We start from the raw sequence: 27,802 nt of genomic DNA, 5'->3' as shown, positions 1-27,802 counted from the left end.
TACCATGCTCTTTGCTTCCATTCATTGTTAATGGTTCATGTTGCAATTTGACACACACCATAACAATAGGGTAACACTGGCCTCTGGGTCTGAAATGGGTTTGAGTCTCAAGAATAAATTTATAAATCTATTACCAGGCGTTTTTTTTTTTTTCTTTTAGACAAATGGTCTGTGAGTGTGTGTGTGTGTGTGTAAGTAATCATATGTGGTTTAGTGGATGTTAATAGTCCCTTCAACACATGAAAGGGATGAACCCTAAAATTCCATTCCATGCTTCGATTGGATGGTGATTAGACAGTAGTTTTTTGCCTCAATTCTACAGTATATGACACATCACACTGACTATCCCTCGATGATTCCCACATTAAAGTGTGCATGTGTTTTTTCCATCATACTACATTCTCCGGCTGTACGATCAGACAAAGTGACATGAAAGTGAAAACTCACATTCACATCCCAGTAGACAGGTCAGATCTGAGTGTTGTGTTCGTTGACTGATCAGATTGGAACAGGGCTATGCTGAACTTTGTGATTTTGACGCATGTATCTAAAAATGTATGACTAACAGAAATGTACTGGTCCTATGAAAGACCAGTGTAATTTACAACTGTAAAAGTCTGTGTAAAAGAGTCTGTTGGGCCATTAAAACTTAAATATTCATGTATCTTTGGGGCTCTAGTGTGACTCAAGGCATCTTAATTAACATCATTATTAAAAAGAAATGGAAATTAAAGAAAATAGTAACTTATTTATACCTTCCTTTGGCACAGCGGGACAATTGAACAGAACTGATTTCTGCTCGTAATGTATGAACTCAATTAAATCTAATAACAGGTTTCTTATTAGCAGGGGGAGGCACTCTTGGAGAATTAATACATTAGATATATTTGTTGAGACAGTCTCTGTTGGAGGAATAATACAAAGACAGCAGCCGATCTCAAGGTTCTGCCATGTTAACCCTAGTGCCGCCCAATTCTAAGCGCTTCAGTTCTGAGGTTTCCAAGGTGATGTCACTCGACCAGTCAGAGTTGTTACATCTCTACAATAGCCCTGGGGTTAACAGGTTATGCTGGCCTCCACAGTACTGCAGCTGCTAAGTCTTTGCTAAGTACTTTTACTTTAAAGCTCCTCACAGAATGGGCTGCGGCTCTCCAGTGTGGTGAAAAGTGAGCTGAATCCTACCTGCTCTGTTTGATCATGCTTGCTGGCAGGTGTGATTGATTGGTGCTTAGATTAGAGTGTAAGGCTGCAGTACTGGGGGCTTAGGCACAAATCTGTTCTGAATCGCAACTATGGGCAGTCACTCCTGAAAGAAATCTGCTCACAGTCTTCTAGTTATACCTCCCCCTCCAATGTTCACTAGTAAAGATGTAACAAGAAACAAAAGTCACAGTATGATGCATAGTATGTGTTATTAGATATGTTATGGTCCCAGTAGACTACTTTGAAAGACTTGTCATACAGTAACATTATCATTAATGACGACCATTTAATGAGATATGGTGAAACAAGTATTCATATAATGATAAATCACATTTGTCATTGTTTCAGGGCTGCTTTGTGGGCTACAAGTAGCTGCATAGTGCTTTTGATAATATTTTGTGGAAGTGTCATGATTCACCTATATAGGAATCATTTTTCTGTATCTTGTGTTGAAAAAATACCATAAGCCTGTCTAGAGTGCCATTTCTTTTCTTCAGTTTATAAATTGCATTAGCTTTAATAACGACGGGTGCTTTGTGCCGCTTCAGTGCCGTACAAGCTGGCTTTGTAAAGGCAGATAATGCGCTGCACATGTGCAATACAATGACCCAATTCAGAGAATACACCATTCAAAACCGGGAACTCGCTAGTTACTACAGGTGTTCTCAGAAACAAGATACTGCCATTGTCACAGTGCTGCTCGACCTGAGCCATTATCCTGTTCAATAGTGGCATTCAGTCTAATTTTCCCGAGGGCCAGCTTGATGGGTTTTGATTGTAAAGTGTATAGAGTGTTAATAGAATTGGTTTCCTGAGTTTGATAGCATAGCACCATAAACTGGGAACTATTGTGAATCATAAAGTAATGCTGTAATTCGTGATTTAGTCAGTAAGCTATATATATATATATATATATATATATATATATATATATACAGTACTGTGCAAAAGTTTTAGGCAGGTGTGAAAAAATGCTGTAAAGTAAGAAATGCTTTCAAAAATAGACATGTTAATAGATTATATTTATCAATTAACTAAATGCAAAGTGAGTGAACAGAAGAAAAATCTAAATCAAATCCATATTTGGTGTGACCACCCTTTGCCTTCAAAACAGTATCAATTCTTCTAGGTACACTTGCACAAAGTCAGGGATTTTGTAGGCATATAGTCAGGTGTATGATTAAACAGTTATACCAAACAGGTGCTAATGATCATCAATTCAATATGTAGGTTGAAACACAATCATTAACTGAAACAGAAACAGCTGTGTAGGAGGAATACAACTGGGTGAGGAACAGCCAAACTCAGCTAACAAGGTGAGGTTGCTGAAGACAGTTTACTGTCAAAAGTCATACACCATGGCAAGACTGAGCACAGCAACAAGACACAAGGTAGTTATACTGCATCAGCAAGGTCTCTCCCAGGCAGAAATTTCAAGGCAGACAGGGGTTTCCAAATGTGCTGTCCAAGATCTTTTGAAGAAGCACAAAGAAACGTGCAACGTTGAGGACCGTAGACGCAGTGGTCGGCCAAGGAAACTTACTGCAGCAGATGAAAGACACATCATGCTTACTTCCCTTCGCAATCGGAAGATGTCCAGCAGTGCCATCAGCTCAGAATTGGCAGAAAACAGTGGGACCCTGGTACACCCATCTACTGTCCGGAGAAGTCTGGTCAGAAGTGGCCTTCATGGAAGACTTGCGGCCAAAAAGCCATACCTCCGACGTGGAAACAAGGCCAAGCGACTCAACTATGCACGAAAACACAGGAACTGGGGTGCAGAAAAATGGCAGCAGGTGCTCTGGACTGATGAGTCAAAATTTGAAATATTTGGCTGCAGCAGAAGGCAGTTTGTTCGCCGAAGGTTGGAGAGCGGTACACGAATGAGTGTCTGAAGGCAACAGTGAAGCATGGTGGAGGTTCCTTGCAAGTTTGGGGCTGCATTTCTGCAAATGGAGTTGGGGATTTGGTCAGAATTAATGGTCTCCTCAATGCTGAGAAGTACAGGCAGATACTTATCCATCATGCAATACCATCAGGAAGGCATCTGATTGGCCCCAAATTTATTCTGCAGCATGACAACGACCCCAAACATACAGCGAAAGTCATTAAGAACTACCTTCAGTGTAAAGAAGAACAAGGAGTCCTGGAAGTGATGGTATGGCCCCCACAGAACCCTGATCTCAACATCATCGAGTCTGTCTGGGATTACATGAAGAGAGAGAAGCAACTGAGGCTGCCTAAATCCACAGAAGAACTGTGGTTAGTTCTCCAAGATGTTTGGGCCAACCTACCTGCCGAGTTCCTTCAAAAACTGTGTGCAAGTGTACCTAGAAGAATTGATGCTGTTTTGAAGGCAAAGGGTGGTCACACCAAATATTGATTTGATGTAGATTTTTCTTCTGTTCACTCACTTTGCATTTTGTTAATTGATAAATATAAACTATTAACATGTCTATTTTTGAAAGCATTCTTACTTTACAGCATTTTTTCACACCTGCCTAAAACTTTTGCACAGTACTGTATATATATATATATATATATATATATATATATATATATATATATATATATATATATATATATATACACTTTCCCTGTGGATATTTATCATAGTTTTCAAAGCTTTCAATTAATTGGTTATAGGCAAAAAAGTAGTGTCAGCCACTTTTCACTGCCGTTGTGTACCTGTTTCTGTACTTCAGGATAAATCCAGCAGCATATATTGACATATTTACACATGCAAACAAAATCTTTGGAAACTAGGAGACATTTCACAAGGGAATACAAAGATATCTATGTCTATTTAACATACATTTCTATTTTTTGTATCGGTAACAAGAGTAATTAAGCCAGGGTCTTCTTCTCTAACTGGTGTGAGGTCATTACCTGACTACAGCCGTTCCAATCCTTGTTATTTGTCTCTGGTAACAGAGTGATGACTCATCAAAAATGTAGGTACGGAGCTACTAACCAGCAAGTTATGAATCAGTAAGTCCATTATTGATTACATGTCCAGATCATTTGCCAGTCTTTTGTTACATCAAACACCCACAGTTCATCATCAGTGGCAGGGCTTCAGACTGTTCAAACAACCCAAACAGCATTGCATCCACAGGGAACCAGTGCCGAGCTCAGGCTTGATTAATCTTACCTCTAATGGAGGCATTCACAGCCTGGGTAGAGCGATGGAAATATGCTTGCGCAGACAATGGCCATCACCTAGGGGACCTGGTTTGAACCCAGCCAGAAGCACTGATCTCAGCCCACTTCTGAGTGGACGTAGACCCACACCATAAAAGCTACAATCCCCGGTGTCAATGAAAAAAGCAATTGCTGCTCTGTATGTGAAGTGTTGCTGATCTCAGTACAGCTATGCACTATGCACGACTATGACTATGTGCACTAACTTCGCCCTCCTCTGCCACTATGCTTCAGTGTTATATACATGTTATTTTTACTATCATTATTTAACTTTTTCTTGTTGGGGATATTTGTTTTTATGAAAGCTTGTAAAACTTAAGAGTGTTGCATTGATCTGCTTCATAATGGTGAGGAGATGAAACAGAGACGGTTACAGATTTCTGTACCAAAGCATTGGCCAAAACATAATCATTTGGGAGTGCACCGTGGTTAATGTTATTGGTAACATGGGTCAACAGTATTCAAGCAGTAGGCTGCAATTTCAAATTGATGGTATTTTTAACACTGCGTTTTACAATCGTAGACTCAAGTGGTAGACTCGTAGGTTCAGTTCCTTTTGGCTCTCAGAAACAACCCCCGAAGACAACTTCTGAAAGCCCAGTTGCAAAGGAAAGTGTTAAAGTGGTTCTCAATTCAGACATCTATCTTTATATCTAAATATAATGTGGTGGAATGCGGTGTTGGTGCCTTGGTTACAAGTACTGTAGAACTAGAGGTTGTCATTAAATAATTCACTGGGCAAAGCAAAGGTTAGAAACAGACTTTAAATAAAATATAAGGAAGAAAGTTTCATTGCCTGCAACAACAAAACAAAAACGCTATACCCAATATTTTAAGCACAATTCTCAAATCATTGATTACAAGTGAGTTAAAAGTTGTCTCCTGAGAAATTGTAGAAGCTGCTGTTGTTTATTAATATACAGCATTGTCATTATCAAGAGCTGGCAAGGAACTGCCACACAAGGTCAAGCATTCACACTAGATGTATTCCTGTCAGGCAGCAGGGATGTATTCTTCTGCCATACTCTTGTTTTCTAATTATGTGACAAAGAGCGATTCTCATTATATCACAATCAAGGGTGGCGAGTTAGTTTTTGATTCTCAATTTTCCAAAGGTAATTTATTGTTGTACCACAGGCAGGCAGACAAGCAATACATTGCAGGCATTGTGCCACAAGGGAGAAAAGCTCGTTGCCAGGCCGTTGAACACAAAAAAAAAACAAGAAAGGGAATGATGGAGTGTGTTTGAATGGTCAGGTAGTTAATAGTTTACGAGACTGCTTGTAAACTGCGGTAGGGAGTGGAGAGGGAATGTCGTGTGTGCATTATTAAGCAGCATAAATCAGGAGGCACAAGTTGCTGGCTGCCTGCTCACACTTAATTACTTGGACCTTAGTGCTCACCTATAGCACCTCCCTAATGGCCTCCTATTCACAACATCACTCAAGCAGTGTTCCTGAGGAGGGAGGGAGATGGGCTGTGTTAAATTATCATAAGAATTATCAATTGTTTTTTCCCTTTTGGCAATGGCTGGCTTTTGCTGCCAACTAGGCTGCTTTATTTATTTACCATTGTTCGGTGTCTGGTTTTATTTCCTGCACTCTGATTTCAAAGTTAGCACAGGCAGTCTGTAGCCTAATTTAATGTTGACTTGTGATCCACTGTCATGATTAATGTAAGTACATATGTAGCGTTTTGGTCTTAATCCACAGAAAATCCAGCTTCACAGAGTTTATACAATTGGGAAACAAAAATACATATAAAAAGCTTGACTATGTAAAACAGTAATATTCATTAATTTGAGAGAATCCCATACTATAACATTATATATGCAACACAATATTTTCATTAGTGAGTTGTAATTCCTTAAGTAAAGGTACGATACAAAGACTAGTACAACCCATGTACTCCAGATGCAAGGGAAAATTCTATATTAAATCATGAAAGAAATGACAGCAACTCACCCCCCCCCCCCCCCAAAAAAAATGTTTTCATGATTTTGTACAGTAGTTTTAATACTAGGCCTGTCTTGGAAGAAAAAGTCGTTTTTAGTACACACATTAATGTAATAAATATTGTACCTAAAACTAAAGTGCAGTTCTTTTAAAAAGAAACAAAAATAGCCTCAGCCATTAAGAACTGTTTTTTTTTATTAGCTCCTTGAAAAAGGTGAGCAGGAGGAGGTGTAATATGTAATATATTTTTGTGTAGGAAAATATCTAAAGGAGAAAATGATAGCAAGTTTCTTTGCAATATTAAATATTTTCCAATCTTCAGTCTTGAGTGTATTAAATTGTTAGATATCGTAAAGAAAGTGAGGAATAATGGCATAAAATGAGGGCTATAATTCAACAGTAGTTATACTGAAACATCCCTTTATATACAGTAGGTTTTTTGTCAATACTTCCAATTCCATTACTTCCCCAGGATGATAGTAACAAATAAATATCCAACTTTTCTAGCAACAGCTTGGCAACTGTACTAACTTACTGCACCACCTGTTCTTATCAATTGTTGTTACTAAAACATAAATTAAATGACAAACGTTGGACTAGAAGTCTTTCTCAATGTTTTATTATTATTATTATTATTATTATTATTATTATTATTATTATTATTATTATTATTATTATTATTATTATTTACTATGCTTACTAATAATACTAATACTAATAGATGTACCTTGAAAAGACCTTAACGTTTTTCATTGCACCTGTAGGTTATAAAAACCAGTACATCAGTGAATTGAAAGTCTCTTTTGCATATTTTTGGTCTAAAAAAGGATATAAAATGCCAGTAAAGTGCCCTATTTCAATGTTTAAAACTGTATTTTCATCTGATCAATTGAGTGACTGGCTGTAGTAGCCAGCACATGTTATGTAACAGAAACCAGATGGCACTGCTCAGTATAGGGACAGACAGGTGTTGTGGTTCAGTAGTAATCCTGCTTCCCCTCTGCTTTATAAACTGTGCTTTGATTACAGCTGGAGCAACATGAAAATGCAAAAGTCATTCTCTGTGCAAAAAGGCTAGCATGGCAGTTTTATGAGTAAAGGGGTCTTAGTTGTAATAAATACTACAGCTTGTGTATTTGACATTTTGGCAGTGTGTGTTATTGAGTTTTGAAGGGTTGGCTGACTTTGCTATGAGGGATGCAAGAGTTTTGCAACAATGATCATGTAAATCATTTTAGTCTGGCAGCGCACTTTCATAAAACATGTATGGGAAATTGTTTGGACTGTGCGAGCAGGTATATTCCCTTTCAAATAATGAAAGACAGGCCATCATTCAGCAACAGAAAGGCTTTTATGAAAAATTCAGTTTTTTCCGCTTACCATTTTCCTTGTTCTACACGCATTAAAAAAGGCTTTTATTATGGTAGTACGTGTGCATTGGCATTTGTAATTGTACAGTTTTTATTTGGACATATCTGAATTCCATAACCATTTGATCGTTTGTTAATTGCACATGTTCAAAGCATCACAACAAGGATCCCTGGAGTAATGGTCAACCAATCAAAACCATAGACATCCGCTGACAAAACCAGATCAACCAACCAAAACCATAGACATCCGCTCTGCTCTGCTCTGTGCAGAGAGCCATAACCATGGGAACCAAAGTGTTGGGCTCACCCACGTTGAGCTGGCGTTCTATATGGAGGCCACCAAAACAATTGGAATTGCACTATGTATTAGCAACACCTGACATTGTCACTAGGGTGTAGAGCCATTCGAGATGCAACAATTAATCAATTATTGATCGCCATGGCTTTTCTTTTTCCAGCCTCAATTAAACATTCACTGATGAATTACTTGCTCTGATGCCCTAATTGCAGCCTCATGTACCAAGCTTGTGCTTTCTTTGAGCATTGCTTGATAAAAGCTTCTGTTTGTTTTGTGATGTAAAATGGCAGAGTATCATAAAAACATCTGATGTCTTCTTTTTAGTAATAATGTTTTCTCAATTCATATATTATATTGCTATATATAATTCTATGCACATGCATGTTTCCAGTTGTATTTTGTGAAGAATCTACATTGATTATTGCTAATTATTACCTGTCTGATATTCAATTAGGACATTGGTTGTTAATTGCATCTCTAAAAGCTACTACTGACATTCTTTGGAAACCATCAATCTGCTATAAATGGTGTTTAAATTACTGTGGAGAAATACATGACCTATCTTCAATGAAAGTTAGGAGACGGTTTCCCTTTGAAACTCCCCATAACGACTGAAAATCACTTACAACAGTGATGTTCATAGTTTATATAGTGTACTGTAGTTCATAACACACATATGCTACATATGGAAAAGCGTCTTGTCCAACCAGTTGGTTATGAAATATTAAGAGTATGTTTTTGCAAGTGTTTGTGCCATGTGGTCCAGTGGTTAAAGAAACGGGCTTATAACCAGCATGTCCCCGGTTCAAATCCCAGCTCAGCCACTGACTCATTATGTGACCCTGAGCAAGTCACTTAACCTCCTTGTGCTCCGTCTTTCGGGTGAGACGTTGTTTTAAGTGACTGCAGCTGATGCATAGTTCACACACCCTAGTCTTGTATCTTGTAAAGCGCTTTGTGATGGTGGTCCACTATGAAAGTCGCGATATAAAAATAAAGATTATTATTATTATTATTATTATTATTATTATTATTATTATTATTATTATTATTATGTGTAGCTAACTGTGGTAAATTGCTGCATCCTTTCCCCGTAACTCTTTTCCAACCCCTTGCTTGTTAAGAGAACACTTCTATTTGGCCGATTTACAGGCAAATTTGAGTTCTGAGATCAGGTTCAATCAATCCGCTTTGCTCTTTAATAGCACCACTCTGCTTCTCAATTATGCCCCCTACATAGAATTTCCAATACCAGCTGCCTTCGGCATTCCAGCCCGGGAAGAGGTTGTATGTATAAGCTCACACTCATCTAATGTCTCGGATGACTGTTAAACATATCAGTGATCACATCTCTGTTTCAGGGTTCAGTGTTTGATTTGGACAGGCCTGCAGTGAACCAAAACGAGACCAATTATCTTATTCATTTTATAGATATGGCTTTTTAACTATTTGAGCTGTAATATTTAGTGAACCAGCCTTGTGACTCCAAGAGCAAATAGAAAAAGATATTGCTATACTAAAACAGAGTTACACTACTGTAATTCTACACAAACAGCACCCACTCACATATAACCTGCATATGCTTATATGTTACAATGTATATACAATATTCCCCTTCTGTGCAGAAGAGTTACATATATTGAGTACAGGAAATAGTAGCTGACTGTAACATGTCCAGACATTTAAAGCTCAATTTAAAAGCAACAATGCATGTTATTTGTATAAAACAATGGTAATGGGGCCACTGTGTTATAGCACCAGCTACACCCTGATTCTGATTATAGGAGGCAGTGTGGTCCAGTGGTTAAAGAAAAGGGCTTGTAACCAGGAGGTCCCCGGTTCAAATCCCACCTCAGCCACTGACTCATTGTGTGACCCTGAGCAAGTCACTTAACCTCCTTGTGCTCCGTCTTTCGGGTGAGATGTAATTGTAAGTGACTCTGCAGCTGATGCATAGTTCACACACCCTAGTCTCTGTAAGTCGCCTTGGATAAAGGCGTCTGCTAAATAAACAAAAATAATTGTAACAGGCGAAGGCTGATTTAATGCTTTTAATTTATATTAGTGCTTAATTGATACCAGGTTTTAATACCGTGGAGCCTTCTGAAAAGCACAGCCTTTGTTGTATGTAATTCTTATTTACTAATTCAGTGCAATGTGTTTTATACACATGCAAACCATTTCTGTGTGTTGGAATTACACGTTTAATCAATCACGTTATGCTCTTGGTGCTTTATGTATTTTCATTAAGGGACAGTACTATTTATTATTATTATGCTTTTGTTTTTGACATATATATAATATATACACAGCACATGTTTATTATTTACAAACAAACAAAAGGTTTAGACAAAACACTTCAAAACACACCCAAGCAATGACATCCCGGTGCTGAAACAGAGGGCACAAGCTGCTGCTCTCTGTCTTTCTGTTTCCACTCCACTCCGCACACACACACTCTCCTACACACTCACCAAATGCCTTTTTATAGCATGTGGCAGTCAATCAATCAATCACTCCCTGGCCACATTCTACATTTTTCAATTAACAAAATAAACATTCCAAACTTTTCAATTAAACAATCACACAAAATACCAATTAACTTATTACACTGTGTGGCTGTGCAAAGGTGGCCATATTCGCCCCAGGCTGTTCCTCTACGCCTCAGCCAAGATTGCTACCAGCCGCAAAACACACACACACACACACATGTCCAGAGCCTCTGCTGTGGCATAGGAATCTTAAATGATAATATTTCCAAGCTGGAAGTGAATAGCTCAGCATGTAAATTTAACAGCTCCTACATGCCCTTGCATTGTTACTTACTAGGTCTGAAATGTTAACACTTAGCAACACTTAGCAAGTGGCTGTTTAGGAGTGCATAAGATATTTTGGAAAAGAGAGAGAGAGAGTGTGCATCCAGCCATACATTCAGACTTCCTTCACTCAGATTTAACTCAACTCTGTGCTAAGATTGTGTTAACACTGTCAATACAATTTGGAATTGTTGAAATTAAATCAGCCTATCATATATGGAGGTAATAGATTCTATTGTTTTAATGTGTCCTTGTACACTCTACAACATATTTAAAGAAACATGCTAAATAATCGGTTTTGTTACCGATCCAGGCATGACAATGAAATCTGAAGCAGAATATATTATTATGAATGCAAAACATATTTTTGATTTGATTTGGGAATCCGGTGGTTTGAACTGTAAAGCTTGTCCCGTTGACTTGAGTTATTCAGTGGGCTTTATCCCAGTGGAAAACGGAAATCCCAAATCTATTAGCTGGGGCTTGAAGAATGTTTTTTTTTTTTTTTTCTCATCCAAGAACAGTTCTTGAAAAATGACAATGCCCATAAGGAAATACAATCACAAGTACGCAAACAGATTCATTGGGTACTCTTAGCAAAGCGAGTGTTCATTATATTCCACCTGTATCATTATGGTAAAGTGTTGTTACAGTTACTGTGTTCAGCACACTATCTTTTGTTGGGTGTAATGAAATCCCTTAGTGGGTACTAGATCAATGTATACCTTGCAGCTATTTCTAATATTGCTGAGGGGGCAGGGGACTCACAACTGGAACTCAGAATGAACCTTATTCCAACTTGAGATGCCACATAAGCAAGTATGAAACAAGTTTTCAAAAATATGTTAACACAAGGATTGTTATTATTATTATTATTATTATTATTATTTTGTTTTAACATGTTCAGGGGATACTTATAATCAGGAAAGTACAGATGAAAAACAGATGAAAACCTGATATTAATGTACTTAATCTGTTTATTTATATAACCTGTTGTGGTTTAAACATTTAGAAAATGAGGGTTCATCCTGAAGCAGGTATTGTGAATCTGTTCCAGAGGTAAAGAGGTTGAAACAGAAACTGCAGCTTTGAAATAAATTATTCCACCCCATTTCAGCCATCTTCCTCTGTTGTGTGTTTGTGTGTGTCTGTGTCAGTCATTTGTCACCCAGTTTAAGAGCTGGCTGAGCTAAATTATGTCCTGGCAGAGAGCAAGGTGCCAGCCATATGGACTGGCAGGCAGCACTGCTGTATTTGGATTGGAAGGAGGCCCCGAAATTGATTTCCCGCTGAGGCACAGTCAGCCTCAATATCAGTCTGAGGTAAGCTTGTACAGTAGGCTGCTCCATGTTCAGTAATAGGGACTTTTTAACTTTCAGATAATAAAGGAGTTTACCATTGTAAAAGCATAGTAAAGAGTAATACAACATAGTAAAAGCATGGTAAATAGAGATATGCCCAAGTACGAGTACAAATGAGTATCTGTAACAAGTGTGGCCATTTTGTACTAGTAATACAAGAGTGATTTTGCTATTACTCGTTATTTGTTGAGAAAAAATACATAGATCCTGGCTCGATGACTGTCAGTCTCATGTATGGAGATAGATAGTCAATCCAAGGAAAGGAGGAGGGAATTATATATATTTGGCTGGTCCTTCAGTTTGTGAGTGTGCTTGAAACAAAAGAAACAACAAGTGTATAAATTATAAAGGCTTTTTTGTGTTTTTTGGGATCTTTGTCTTGTCTTTCTTTGTCTTGCTAGAACAGCCTTTTTTATGTTTAAATAAAAGCTTTACTCTGTTTTTTGTTTTTGTTTTGTGTGCATCTTTAAATTCAGCCAAGATCTCCTTTCTTTGTTTTAGTTAAACTAAAATAATATTGGGGGCTCCCAAGTGGTGCATCCGGTAAAGGCGCTCCGCATGGAGAGCAGGATGCGCCCTATAGCCTGGATGTCGCCAGTTCGAGTCCAGGCTATTCCATTGCCGACCGTGGATGGGAGCTCCCAGGGGTTTTAGGCCGGGTGCCTACTGGCTTGCCTGTAAGCTGCCCAGAGCTGCGCTGTAGCTCTGAGGCGGCTGCATGGTGAGCCTGCAGTGTGTAAAGAAGTGGGCAGCTGACTGCACACTGTTCTAAAATAATATAGTTGTATTAGAGAGACACCCATATAATATTTCTTTAAAAAATAATAATTATTAAAATGACACATTAGGACTTTGAAAGGGATCTAAATTATTGTTAATTAAACATTAAACCACTGTCTGGTCACTTTCAGGGCCAGAGATGTATTTTAACAGTACTACTAGTTTTAACCCTACCCACTTCCGATGATGTCATCCAAGTAAAATCGGAATGTGAGTATTCATATTGAGAATTGATTTCTGAGTAGAAGTAATGGGTTCTCTGCACACTCCTAATGGTAAAGCACAGGTAAGCATTGTAAAGCCCAGAGAACTATGGTAAAGCATATTAACAAAGCATGGCAAACCATGCTACCCTAATAGTGTAAAATGGGTCAATCATCAATGTGGTATCTCATGCAAAAACTGAAGGAAACATGTTAGACAAAGCCTATGATTACCATTAATTTACTAATGTCAAAAGCGCTAACCAGGGTCTGAATTTGCATTAGGTATAAATTGGACTTTCGCTTTGCATTTACAAGTGTAGAAATCACAAACTTTTGATCACATATAAGTAACACATTAAGAAGAATCTTAAAGTATGTTTTCACGTTGTTAGCACTGGCCAGTCTAATGCGTATAACACGATACTGACTACAGTGGTGATGCACAACACAGTTTCATAACATTTGACATAGTCTTGTTTCGTATTAAACATCTCAAAGTTACATTCAGTCTCTAAGAATGAAGGAAAGCTGTAGTGGAAGTACAGTAAACGTGTAAGAGCAATAGCTGAATATGGTACACAGCAGTTCCGAATGCTACCATAGCAACACTGCAGTTCCGAATGCTACCATAGCAACCCCATAATCATTGTACCGTTCAGTGCCTAAGCAATACAGAAAATTGTATTTGTGTTTTATTTACCGTGTTACTTCCTTGTACGGGTTATGTGTCTTTGCTGTTTAATTTAAAGCAATCGTTGGAATCGTCTTGATGCTATAGAACTGTAACACATAAATGATCCACCTAAAGAAGTTGTTATTTCAAAACTATGAAGAGTATTGCGCTCTTAAAAGCAGTAAGAGATCAGTCTGTGTACAATATGAGACTTGTTGGTACTAATATACCACAGTGGAAAATAATCTTGTTATTCTTATTCGTATTGTAACCAATTTGGGATCTCACATGTACAAATACATGGCCAGGGTAGTTTACAGTTTATAAGCAGGATAGTGTGATAGGAAGTCCATGACCTGGAGGAACAATTGAAAAAAAAACAGAGTGAGCGAGAGAGGTTAAGAGGTATGCATTTTGTTATTTGGTTTCTTAGAGCTGCGGGCTTCACTGTTGTTTATCTTTTCTATCTGCTATCTTTTACACAGAGCCCCAAAGGCATCAGGAGGGGGTGGGGTAATGGGGATGGTACAACTTTAATAACATCTGGCACGGACTAAATGAGCCATTCCACTGTAATGTAGACGGGCTGCTGTCTCTTCCAGCCCTCAGCAAAACCTCCTTCTCCCCACCCACCTTCCTCCACCATCTATAGGCAGGGAGGGCTATGAATTATTTAAAGTGTTGTTTTCCTTTATTTTACTGTAGCAAAGTGCAAAGTCGTTAGAAACTGGCTGAGCTCTGGATGTGTGTAACCCTTAAAGCACTTACAGTATTGAACTCCAGAGCATCTCTCTCTCTCTCTCTCTCTCTCTCTCTCTCTCTCTCTCTCTCTCTCTCTCTCTCTCTCTCTAATTAAAGTCCCTCCCAGTCCATCTGCTCGCTGGGGAGTTGCAGCTGTAGCAATGCAGGTTTTCATTGCTGGTTTTCAGTCACTTGATATAGCTAAAACACGACCCAACGTTGTCTTATCACATATCAATACACTCCGAATCCCAATCACGTGTTTGTAGCATACTGCAAAATATTGCAAAGACAGGCTCCACTTTTATGTGTACAGCATTTCTCCATTATTATTATTATTATTTATTTCTCAGCAGACGACCTTATCCAGGGCGACTTACAGTCGTAAACAAATACATTTCAAGAATCACAGTGCAAGTAATAATACAATTAAGAGCAAGATAAATACAATGATGAATACAATGACTTTGGTTCAAGCAAGTACAAGTGTGACAAAATACAATTCAATAATACAGCAGATAACAGTGTCAGTGATAGTTACATCAGGATATAATTAAATACAAAATACTACAGATTAAACACTTGGCAGATTATAGTACTCTGAAGTACAGGATTAAATGCAGTAAAATAGGGGGCAGATAAGAGCAAGTAAAGCGCATTTAAGGAAGGGTGATATGTGTCCCAGGGGAAAAACAGGAGTTCTACAGGTGCTTTCTGAAGAGGTGAGTCTTGAGGAGGCGCCGGAATGTGGTCAGGGACTGGGCAGTCCTGACATCTGTAGGAAGGTCATTCCACCTCTGCGGGGTGAGGGTGGAGAAGGAGCGGGCTCTGGAGGCAGGGGAGCGTAGCGGAGGTAGAGCCAGTCTTCTAGTGCAGGCGGAGCGGAGAGGTCGAGTGGGGGTGTAGGGAGAGATGAGGGTCTGGAGGTAGCTGGGTGCAGTCTGGTCAAGGCATCTGTAGGCTAGTACAAGAGTCTTGAACTGGATGCGAGCGGTGATCGGGAGCCAGTGGAGCGAGCGGAGTAGTGGAGTTGCATGGGAGAAGCGAGGCAGAGAGAACACCAGGCGAGCAGCTGAGTTCTGGATGAGCTGGAGCGGACGGGTGGCGGACACAGGGAGGCCAGCCAGGAGGGAGTTGCAGTAGTCTAGGCGGGAGAGTACCAAGGCCTGGACCAGGAGCTGGGTGGCGTAGTTGGTGAGGAAGGCCATTGTTAGAGTTACATATGATGACCCATAGGCTTCCAGTCTTTACTGCATCTGGGTGTTTTTACCCTGTTACAATGGTAAACAGCAGCCCATAGACAGATCCCTCTAGCAGTGACTCTTTCTATGGAGTCCTATAGCACACCAAGGGTTGAAGGAGACAGGCAGAACCATGATAAACATGATGCACCTTAACAAATCTTGTAATGCAAAGCTGAATTTCAACAGGATTGGATGCGGTGGAGTGTTGCACACTAGAATCGCTCAAAGCTGAATCTACGAGGGCTGCTCAGAAACAGACAGGATCTTCACCCTATCTAAACAATGCTGAAGATGAATCAGCTGTCAGTAGCCCTATTTACAACAAAGTATATTATGTACTTGTATAAATGATGCATATTTTAGGATCTTTGTGTTTTTCTCATTCATGAACTATTGGGCTTGTATTCCCAAACCACTCCACACTGCTCTGTTTGAAAGCAGCAAATTGTTTAAAACAAACACTTGAACATTGTTATTACTCCTCATATATTGCCAGGGTGTAGCATGCAATCTCCAACAAATATATTGTTATAGCTATGGAATTGTATTACTTTAAATATTTTTTCTATGAAGAATGAGCTTATGCCCTAAAAAAAAAAATACCACGAGTTGCTTCAGTACCTAATTACATTTGACTAGTAGGGGAAGTTGGTAATGCTTTTTATAATTAAACTGTGCACGACATGTGTAGTGTAATTAAAATGTAATTAGAGTGTAATTTTTGACAAATAGTGCAGGGCTTTTTATATGTCATTTTATTTTTACTGTCCAGAATTGGTAATGTGCTGCAGAGATTAAAACGTTAAGGTAAAATTGGAAAGTATGGTGTTCATTAACTCACAAACTGGTCTGGCAGGAAGTCACTGAGAGGAGCTGCAGACTGAACTGTAGATCGGACAGTATGAGACAAAAAGACATGTATGAAATAGGCCTAATCAGTCAAATAAAAAAGTGAATTACAAGTGTATGCATTGTTAACACATCTATGTGCCACTGTGTGTGATGTAAATGTCTCAATTGCTGTGCAGTGCTACGTGCACAAAACTGAATGTGTTTAAGGGGGTATTGCCAGATATGGAATTAGTGCAGTCCTGCTTTAAATAGTTGCTACTTTCATGTATACGACAGCTTTGCAACAACTGTAATACTTTGAAATTGCAAATGACAAAAAAATAAAAGCACATTCTAAGGAAAACTTAAGCTAAATGCTAAACTTAATTGCTGCTTTTACTGTCTAATAGCTATGTGAAGACAATGCTAAAAAATCCCCTGTTTTAAATGACTCGAGAGGGCCTTGTGACCAAGCGAATAGCTTTTGTGTTGACTGATGTGATTCATGCATCTCATTGTAGTAGTGCTGGCCTGATTTAAGTGGAGCAGGTCCTTTTAAGTTAAGATGCATATAGATGTTTTAAATGACATCATCAGCAGGATCTCATTTAGATTGAACTCTCTGCTGGGTCATGTGAGACCATGCAGCTAGCTCCAGCAATAAACAATCAAGCTGTTAATTTGCCCTTACACCGTCCCCATTAATAACATTAACATACGTGCAATTCTACAGGTAGCAGAGAATTTCTTAATGCTTTTGATCCTGTATTTCCCAGTAGTTGTAGCTGGGGTTTTTCTAGGATAAAGCTTTATTTGTAGTTCTGACTGAATCTTTCATTGACGTGCTACTACCGAGGAGGTTCAAGCTCATGAACAGAAATGAGGCTAGAATTGAAAGAAATATATGTACTGTTTCCTGGGAAAGATGAAAACCCATCTATACCTATCTAGGTTAAACACATATTGAATTGTACATTATATTCTTGGGTAGACTGTCGTAATGTAATAAACTCTTACATAGTCTGTATTAGCATCGTATAGAAGTTGGTTGATACTTATGCTGAAACGTTGGAGCAATATCAGCCACTAATTTTACTGGTGATTTATTAACGGCACTTTTAAACTGAGAGATATGCTGACAAGAGTGAAATTACAGTAATATTTTACAACATGACAAATAGGGATAGTAAATCAGACATTATATGAACATTCTCAAATACAACAGATAAAACGGTACGTTTCAGTCACTTCAGTTATCCCTGTATTTCTCCAGTTTGTCTTTTTCCACGCTTTTTAATAGCCCACCTTTATTTGGAACCCTTTGCCTCCTTGCCTTTTTAGACAGGTTGTTAAGTAACACACAGCATGGGGCATCTCTTTTTACATTAAAAAAAATAACAAAGGCAAATAAATGGCAACAAAATGGACAGGAATCTTGATCCTTTCTGACAGGTAGATCTCAATGTACGGCTGTTAAATCCCAAGGGGCGCTGAGAACACACATAATCGGGAGCTTTGTTGTTCAAACTACTGTAAATCACAGTTCACCAGAGCTGTGATCTCCTGCCAGACTGATAACCAAGCCTGGTTTGCATACACTACATGATAATCAGGTGTAAAAATAACAAAGCAATCAAAATCTACAGAGAGAATTACAGACCATGTCTTAATGTGTTTTTAAAGGTGAGGGGAATGTCTCCAGATTCTGTCATTTTTATGATGGCAGGTGTTTTTTTTTTAATGATATTATTTCCCAACTACTACTTTTTTTAAAAAAAAGACAGCCACAGACATTATTAATTTGCTTGAATTTCTTTGAAGTAAGAGCTTTTGAATCTCATTTTGTACTACATGTCACTTCTAGGGCAGGCCCCTTATGAATAAATACAATTCAATTCTATAGTACTGCCTGAAATGCCTATTGTACTTGCTTCTGTTTAAACAGACTCATTTTGAAAATAATTCACTGGGACAATTGTCTAATAACAACCCTTTTTTCTTTTCTTTATATACTGTAGAGACAGAACCAGCCAACTTGGTAAAATTGCTCTCTTTGGGAACGTAGTGTACGCAGGGCTGCTGAGTGATCAAGGTTGGCTCTTTGGGGCACCCTATTCCACAAGACTGGTAAGTCCTGGGGTTTTTTATACTGTACTTCTCTATTCATCCTGGGCTTGGCTTCGTTTTTGCATTGTTCCTATGAAATAATTGAAGCTATCCTGTGGAGGTATAACCAGCAACCGATTCCTAATTGAATATCGTACAGGTAATAATCGTCAGTAACTGATGCATTGAGAGGACTTCAGTATTCAAAAGCAAGAAAAACGTATCATTATCTCCACATCCGTATCTCATATTTGTGAAATGTGGCTCTTGGTATGCGATTTCAACTCGTAAATCTATGATAGCTTCATGTAATTAGTGACGTGGTGTTATCATATATCGCCATGTTATTAATGTATAATTACATAGTAGTACATCAAATTCCATGTATAAGACATTCATCAAGAATAATATTCCACCCTCTAAACTTCCTTTTGTTATACATGTTATTGCATTGTATCTACATAACCATATACATAATTACTGTGTTATTACAGTGTAGTGAAAGGCAATGTAAAGTGTTACTACAAATACTGCTAACTTCATGCAATCAGAAGAATTCTGTGTTTGGGAACCAATTGTAATAGAGTTATGCTGATGCTAGTTGTATAGTGTTACCATATTTGTAATAGCTATTTAAAAATGTAACATTTCACACTGCTGTACTGGTATGGTATAAGAAAATGATTTTTAAATCATCTAGAATATGTCAGAATATTGTTACAAAATAAAGTTTAAGACAGGAGGTAACAAAGTAAATCAGAATGAAAACTTTTGTCTATAGCTTTGTTGGGATGCAACATAATCGATCCAGGGGCCTTTTTGAAAGTCAGGTCAGTACACTGTTTATCCCATGTGAAGAAAATGCAAACAGCTTACATCATCTTTAGTTCACATAAGTCTCAAAATACTTATTCAAGTTTGCACCACCTCTTATTAGTAGGTTTCCTGTGCTAATGCCATCGTTGTTACAAAGTTGTTGCAGCTTGGCATGAAATCCTGTTAAAAACAATTGCCCTCATTATAACATGCTGGCTGTTCTACCCGCTTGCCTGCCAGAAGCAGTGCTGTAATAAGGTTGGAATGTGTCGTCTTGTATATGAGGCTTCAAATCCTTGTCTACCAGCTCGGAAACTTTCCCTTTGTTATTGCTCACACCTCATTATCGGATGGAGAAAAGGTTTCCTATAAAAAGTTCAGAAACTACATGTCTTGTTGCAATATCTTAATTGAAAATTTATTTTATATGTCATCTGTAAATTAATGAATGGATAATCAGTGGTTCTTTTTTAAGTTTTTGTAGCATTTCTGAGCATTTTGTTCTGGTCTAAATGTGTCCTCAATCACTTTTTTAAATCCATGTATGTCACTGCATTGAGATTAAAATCAAGCAATTTATATAATAGACAGCATAGTTTTTGCTGACCCAGCGTAACTGCAGTGTACAAGGTTATATACAGTGTTTCCTACCGGTAACCATAGACATGGAGAACAGACACAAATCCTAAATCTACTTGAAGTCACAGGAATTCATTTTTTGTCCTCCTCTAAACATAGAAAAAAAAAACTCCAGTAGAGGTTAAACACGCCAACAAACAAAGAAAGTTGACCTGGTTAAATTCCCCCTATAAATAGGGACAGGAAATCCCTGTAAAGGAGATGTTGTGTCTCAGTGAATCTAAACTTCAGTTTCTAAGCCTCCCTATTCATTTTTTTTTTTTTTTTTAGATTAGCCCCCTTCTCTCTGTGCGTTAGCCTTTCCCTGCTGGTGTTCGCTCAGATAAGTTATTTATGAGAAAGGATCTGAAACAGACGTGTGTAAAACAGCAATGTTCTTCAGATGGAGTGCCGGAGAAGGTTTTTATTTATTTGTTTATTTATTTATTTTACTTTCCATCAACGATTCATAGAGGACGAGGGATTGTAATATAGTCTCTGATCGCTGGTGCTAATTTATTTAGCAATTTACTTTGCACAAAACAAACAGGAAGGAGGCTGATATAAAAGCCATGATGAATTGGTCATTCTTTTAAAATAAATGCCTGTGCCGAATGAATATTGAGTAAGGTTTTAATATGAGTGGGAATGCAATATGGATCCCTACATAATTACAATTCAAATACGAATGCTTATAAAGTGTTGACGGCTATATATCTAGATTTACAGCGCCCACAGCATGTATTGAAAGTGATGAACAGCCAACTCCCCTTGGAAGTGGTTGTGAAGAGGTTAATGTCTGAAAGCGAGCTCTGGTCTTGTATTGAAGGTATAGCCTGGAAATCGCTGAGGCAGGCTTGTTGCTACAAGGCTGTCTAAAAGAAAAGACCCCCTCCCCTGTCCTCCTTTTTATCACACACACACACACACACACACACACACACACACACACACACACACACACACACACACACACACACACACACACACAAACATACCACAGAAACACATACATTTGCACACACACACACACACACTCCCCCTCCACCCTGTGATCCCTACCGACCCAGAACACAAACCTGTCAACTTATTCCCTTAGCCTTTAACCACAGCGCTTGAATCCTGATTGGTCCCGGCGCGCAAAGGCTGAGACCAGCAAACCCTTTGCCACTTAGCATCAACCAGCTTGCTACTTCTGCAGTAAAAAAAAAAAAAAATTAGCTGCTCTTCCTTTTCTCTACGAGAACTGCGTGTTGCCTATTTTACACAGTTTTTGTTTTACTATTACTATTACTACTACTTTTACCGGTACGTCGCTGAGAAACCATTTCCTCTCTCAGTTTACGGACAACAAGAAAAGAACCTTCCCTCCTCAATTCTTGAATTTTCTATTTCCTCCTCTTGGATCCCGACTAGCTCCTGTCTTTCTGCTCAGCAAGTCAGCCCCAGAGCCAGAATGCCTCAAACAGCCGAATGTTCTTGCTCTAGTTGAAGCTTCTGTACTGTAATGTACTGTACTGAGTGATTTAAGATTCACCAATAAGAGACAGGAGAAACAGAGATACAGAGCGAACAAGAGAGAGGGAGAGAGAGAGAGAGAGAGAGTGAGTGAGTAAGTGAGAAAAGGAAAGAGGGGAAAAAAGAAAATAAAAGCAGAAGAAGAAGAACAGGAGAGGTAACAACAACTTTTATCTCCCTCTTGGTGTTTGTTCAAGAAAGGACAAAAAAAACAGGGAAAAAAACACAGAGCAGCAGCGAAGACCAAGTGAGAGCAAGAAGAAACTGAGCAGATCAATTAAAGGACATTATTCCTCTTCAACTCTGTCTTCGAGACAAAACCATCTTGAATTTCCCCAATACTGCGGTGACAGCCAGACCAACCCCAGCTTCCGAAATGATGATGTATTTTTGGGTATGTACTATTCTTGATTTCTTTCTCTATAGTCCGCACACTGCGTGTATTCTCTTTGCCTGAACTGAGCTGCCACATAAATGCTGAAGTTTTGAGTGGTCAACTTATAACATGCACTGTACTTTTTTCAGACTTTTTTTTTTATATTGTTTCGGTTTGTTTTAGCCTGGTGTTTTAATGTGCACCACCTTCTGCAATTGCCCTTTTTATATTTTTTCCCTGATGTCTCCACCACTGCTGAGTGCTGCGCTGTACCTTACTGTAAGGTGGCAAAGTAGCAGTTCCCCTGATGCCACTGCCTAGCGACTAGTTAGTCAATCTTTCCATCTCAGCTCATTGTGCCAACTGTGCTGAGAACTGACCAATCGCACAGGACAAGGGGGTTCTGTTAGAAGTGACCTTTCATTGCAGTCTCACCTGGTCCTATGCTAGGTTAGCATTATGTCCAACATCAAAATGATTGAATTTTCTTCTAGATTACACCTTCTATATGAATGTTGCACTCTTCAATAATATTATAACACAGAGCCTGTACTGAAAATATTAAAAAGCTTTCTGGTGAGTTTTTGCAAAGTCTATTTCTCATTTAAAAGCATAATTCTAGTATATTGGTGTGCAGTTGAAATGGTTCAATTGGCACTTTCCTTAGCATTGTACAGTATGTACTGTATGTATGGAATTGCATGGCCAGGTCCTGATGTATCCTCTTGCTCGAACATCTAATGCCACTCAACCTGGCAACACTGACACCTTACAATAAAATTCATTTAAACATCACTTATACCCTTAAAAATAACCTGCTACAATCTCCCTTTTATTAGTGTTCACACGCATGTCCATTAAAAAAGTCTGCTGATTATTTTTCTGTATACTGTGCAATACCCCAGTATTACTGTTTAAAATGTATGGCGTCTAGTTTTTTATTATTATTATTTTGGGGTGGGGTGGTTCTCCAAAAAAGGCTGCTGATAAAAAAGGGTTTACAGAAATTGTGCTAAATTCACAATCCCCCTTTGGAAGCCCAATGTACTATAAACCAACTGGGACGTAGACAAGGCCTGTCCAGGTCTTTCCTTCGGTCATGTCCCAAGTGTTAACTGTTATCGAAACTCTTCTGGAATCATTTTCTTTTGGGCATTCATCGTTGAGTTGCATATGCTTCAATCCTGAGATAGATAACAGAGAGGCAGCTCTAATGATTTAACATCTAGAATAGAAGAATACAGCTGTTACGTGTTGTGTTCTGGTATCTCTAGACTGCCAGTGGTTTGCTGAGTTAAGAGGGCGTCCAACTTTCAAAACAAACTTTCACTCCAGCTCTGCTCTGGGAAGAAGGGTTATTTTAAACCACCTGATTATGATTAAGTCCCATGGAATCCAGATTTTAGAAAAAAAAAAAAACGCATAACAGCATAAAATATGAATGCATTTGAATGCTCTTGAATAGTTCTGGGTCGACTGAGAAAACTGGGAAGGAGAGTTCTGTCCTCTTGTGATCCACAGGCAGGTACAGCACAGAAAGTACCAGCATGTGCTGCCAATGCTTTGCTTTAACTAGCCTGCCCCAGAGCCCCTTCTCCCCCAGGTGATATAGCAGTTCAGTCTCTACATCCATACAATTCTTGGCTTCTCTTAATGACTCTCAATTCCAGTTGGTGGTGTTGGTTTTATTTCTGATCTATACACTATATATCTATACACGAGGAGCTTGGCTGGGCCCACCAGAATAGACGCTGTATGGAAACGCACTCTGGCTGGATTTGAGCCTGCTGCCAGTAGGTAAAAGACTGCGTTACCAGTCCACAGACCCCTGATATACAACATCCTGTACTGGAAAAAGAAAAGTACAGACTAGTTAGAAGTCAGCCTGCAACCAGCAGAGGGTGCTAATGAGTTTGCTGCAGACAACTGTTTCAAATGTGCTGAGTTTGTGGGGGCTTGCCAGGACTGTAACAAATTATTGGTATTTCTTCTTTTGCAGCCCCCAGCACAGACACACACACACTAATATGTCAAAGTGAGAGGCTGACTCACACTGTTGCAGGTATTCCTATTCGTGTGAGATCCTCAGCTCTCAATGTTATAGGTTGTATAAGTGTAATAAGACTAAATGGTAAACCTTAGCAAAAATCTATATACCAGCCTAAGCCAAATATCTTATGAATGTTAATTAAAAGACATGTACAGCTACAAAATGTCCTGTCTCTTACATTATAGTTTTTTACTATTAAAAGAGGATCTTAGTATAAGCGCACATACACACTGACACATATATATGCCTCACAAAACCAAATCATGCAACTTTGTGTTTTGTTACCCCCAATATATTCGTGTAAGGTAAATGATGCGGACCATGCTCTGTAATGTGTCAGTGCTTGGACCTGCTTGATTTCAAGGGGAACACTGCCAGCGTGTTATTGACCAGCAAAACCTAACAGGGTTGCATTTTTCTTAGGAAAAGCAAAGGTGTCCTTAGTTAAGAGCAAGCAAGACTTCAAGGGTATATCTGGATGCTCAGGTATAGAGTACTTTCCAAAGCCAGGAGATGATAGATGAAAGCCCTGCATTGATATCAGCGAGTGTGATGTGAGAGGCAGCTGGGATAACCAGACCCGTCTGAAAATAACCTTGTTCATTACACTTCCAACCTCACGTATTTCAGCGGTCATTCTTTAGCTGTACATGAAGACATCATTTGGTACCTTCGGAAGCAGACCGCTAGTGATGTTTATAACTCATTCAAATCCTTCTGTACTGGGCATATTTACCCCGCCTGGATAATCCACCATACATGACAATGAGATTACAGTTATTAGATTTATTAGATTGTTTTGCTGGCTTATTTAAAATTGCTTAGCAGGTTGTTTTTAAGGGTTTTACTGACAAGCACTTGATTGTTGTGATAAAATGCACTATATAAATCAATATAGTGCTGTATCTTTATAGCAGAGTGGGTTAATAACATTTTATTGTATTCTAAACCATTACTAAAAAAAGAGGAAATCAAGCACAATGGGTTGGCAACATAAGTAGTCTGCCAGCTGCTGTATATATAAATATTTTTTTAAAAAATATATACGTTATTGCAGCATTTAGAATGATTGCAAACATAAAAAGTTCAGGGGAAAAAAACAATAAAACTCTTCTAGCTTGACCCAATTAGCCAGATTTTTTTTGTTATAGCTCTGATCAGCTCTGTAATCCACAGCAGGATGCCATTGATTCTGGTGTTGTATTGCTAAATGGGGTGCTTCCATTCATGTGGTTATTTCTTAATTGATTTGTGTTTTCTATTAACAAACTGCAGTTGTATCTTTGGCAAATTCGTTTTAACCTGCTTATTGTGAAATAGTAACTTTATGCAGTAGGTACCACTTCTTTTTGCCTTTAAATCCATTGTCACTGCCACAATTGTCGTTGTGGCTGTAAAAACAAAATCCAAAATGTAGTTCAGATCGACATGCTAATTGCACACCGATTTATTCAGCCAGCTTGAATTTTAAATGAATGTTGTGCAGAAATTGGAGCCCCCATCACCCACCACACCACAGTAAAGCGTAGTACAAGCAAACGTTATTGCTCTGTGCTTTCATAGAATTTGAATGCAAGCACTTTGTTTTCATTCTTCTGGAGAAACCCTAAGATTCCTGAGCTTCTCCACAGGTGCATGTGGCTAAGCCCGGAGGAAGGTTGGTTTTTGGAAGATTATTGGGATACAGCTAATGAACCCCTGTTGGTCAGAACTCCTGTATGAGAGAATCCCCTGCTTGCACAACTATACAGTGCAGCACCTGGTCTTATCTTTGTGCAATTACTGATGAGAAGATTACATTGCTTGATTGGGCTGAGGGCTTCTTTTTTATTTTGGTTTTGACATCCAGAGGGAAATCAGTAGCGAGTTTGGTTCAGGAATATAAATAGTGTAAAATAACCTTGTTCCATCCTTATTGTACTTGTTAGCATTAGAGCTGTTTGCACTTAGGAGGACCTAGGATGAATCATTAAGTGGACTTGCCATTATCTGCTGCCATATTATGTTAGTAGGTGTGACACACACAGTGCACATCAAGGTGTTATGTGAGCTGCTCTGCAGTGTCAATGGGCTTTATTGCAGTCCAGTGAGGCACTGAAGCATCTCAGTGGCAAAACTGATACACCTGAGCTATATAACGCACACCTCTGTATCAATGGGATGCGCCTCACGTTTCAACTTTTATAAAATAATAATAATAATAATAATAATAATATAAAATGCTCCGCAAGAAGACTCTCGTATACCATAAGGACATGTTCAACTTTACATTTCAAATTTCAATTCCAAAAATGAAACTTACAGAATATTCTTTATTTATTATTGTCACAAACATCAAGCCTGCCTATGCACGTGTATTTGTACCTGCTATGAAACTTTCATCAACTACAGAACCTCTCCATTAAAACATTACCATTTGGGTAAAACTACATAATTACTCACAGCCATTATGGTTAATTATGAATGTAAATGATAATTATTTTATAAAAATCTGAAGTGAAGAAACTCTGAGGCGAATCTCAGTAATGATGATTTGCAGAAATAATGTTTTCCTTATATTCACAAATGGAACGTTATCTTGCCTTACTTTCTTGTTTCCTGGCGCTTTTTTAAGCAAACTTGGCGATGACATTATCCTAAGGGAAACTCCTTTGATTTAAAATTGCACATGATATCACTCTCAACTGACCAACAACATTCTCCATCCAGCATCCCACCTTCAATCAACCTCACGATCCGAGAATCCTCATCTCGCCAGAGCCTGTTAGCAATCTGCAGCTTGCCTGAGCCTAACCAAGCTATTTTTTACCATGGCAATGCACCCTTCTGGCATATGTGGTGCTTTTATTTGAACCCACTGAATGTTTTCTTATGCAGAAATATTAAGTGGTGATTTAAACTTTAGAAGCAATTAATTAATGCTTTATTACACTCTCATAGCATGTTACAAATGAAGCATAATGAAACACACAGTTGGTTAAAGTGTTCATAATTAGTCTCTTATATGGAAATTCCAGGTGATTGAAGAGATCCTCACTTGCTGCACCTGCCAAACTGCCACTAATATAATTTTTTTTTAAAGTTACCTGCCTAAAAGGTGCCCCTAATGGCATGACGTCATTTTGTAAGGTAAAAGCAATCCAGTGAGCTGTACACCTGTTTCATATTTTCTTTAACTCCTAAATAACATTTGTTTTTATATTGCATTTCCTATATTAAACTTATATATAACACAGCTTATAAGGGGAAGAAAATCCAGGCCATGTATCTGTAATATACGAGAGCTGAGTCTGCCCATTGCAAGCCAGAATCTGTCACAATGGGTGAGACTGCAACATCTCAGCCAAATGTCTAGTTTACAAAGTAAAGCCTTGATTCAGCCTTTACTGATTTGGCATCCCTGACATTTGCATGGTAGCAAGCAGATTTCAATGCAAGCAGATTTCAGTTTGTATGACGTACTATACCAGTCCACAAACTGTTGTTTATTGATCGTAAACTTATAGATAGGGAGTAAAATGCTGAGGAGCACTGCCTGTAGTTTTTTTTTTTGTTTGTTTGTTTTTTTAATCCGTTGGATATTCCTGGGTATTTAATTCCTACAAATAAGAAAATAAATAAATGTTAGATACCAAT

At 38.5% G+C, this 27,802-nt stretch overlaps 1 protein-coding gene across 3 annotated transcripts in view; it reads left to right on the top strand.

Moving 5' to 3' along the window:
• The window catches only part of LOC117423437 (RNA binding protein fox-1 homolog 3), a 374,971-nt gene that overhangs the window by 232,032 nt on the left and 115,137 nt on the right, over positions 1-27,802 (top strand). For 2 of the 3 annotated variants that reach the window (XM_034039231.2, XM_034039233.2), the window contains one exon: positions 18,701-18,809. Coding sequence is in view for 1 of the 3 variants with exons in the window: in XM_058989872.1 (XP_058845855.1) it covers positions 22,117-22,134 (18 nt within the window). In the remaining 2 variants the exon portion in view is untranslated. Of the gene's footprint in view, positions 1-18,700; positions 18,810-21,937; positions 22,135-27,802 lie in introns of all 3 variants that reach the window. The other variant, XM_058989872.1, reaches the window with a different exon arrangement.

This window comes from Acipenser ruthenus, chromosome 17 (genome assembly GCF_902713425.1).
Source record: "Acipenser ruthenus chromosome 17, fAciRut3.2 maternal haplotype, whole genome shotgun sequence".
NCBI lineage: Eukaryota > Metazoa > Chordata > Actinopteri > Acipenseriformes > Acipenseridae > Acipenser > Acipenser ruthenus.
The sequence above is the reverse complement of the archived record's forward strand: the minus strand, read 5'-3'. Positions and strand labels throughout refer to the sequence as shown.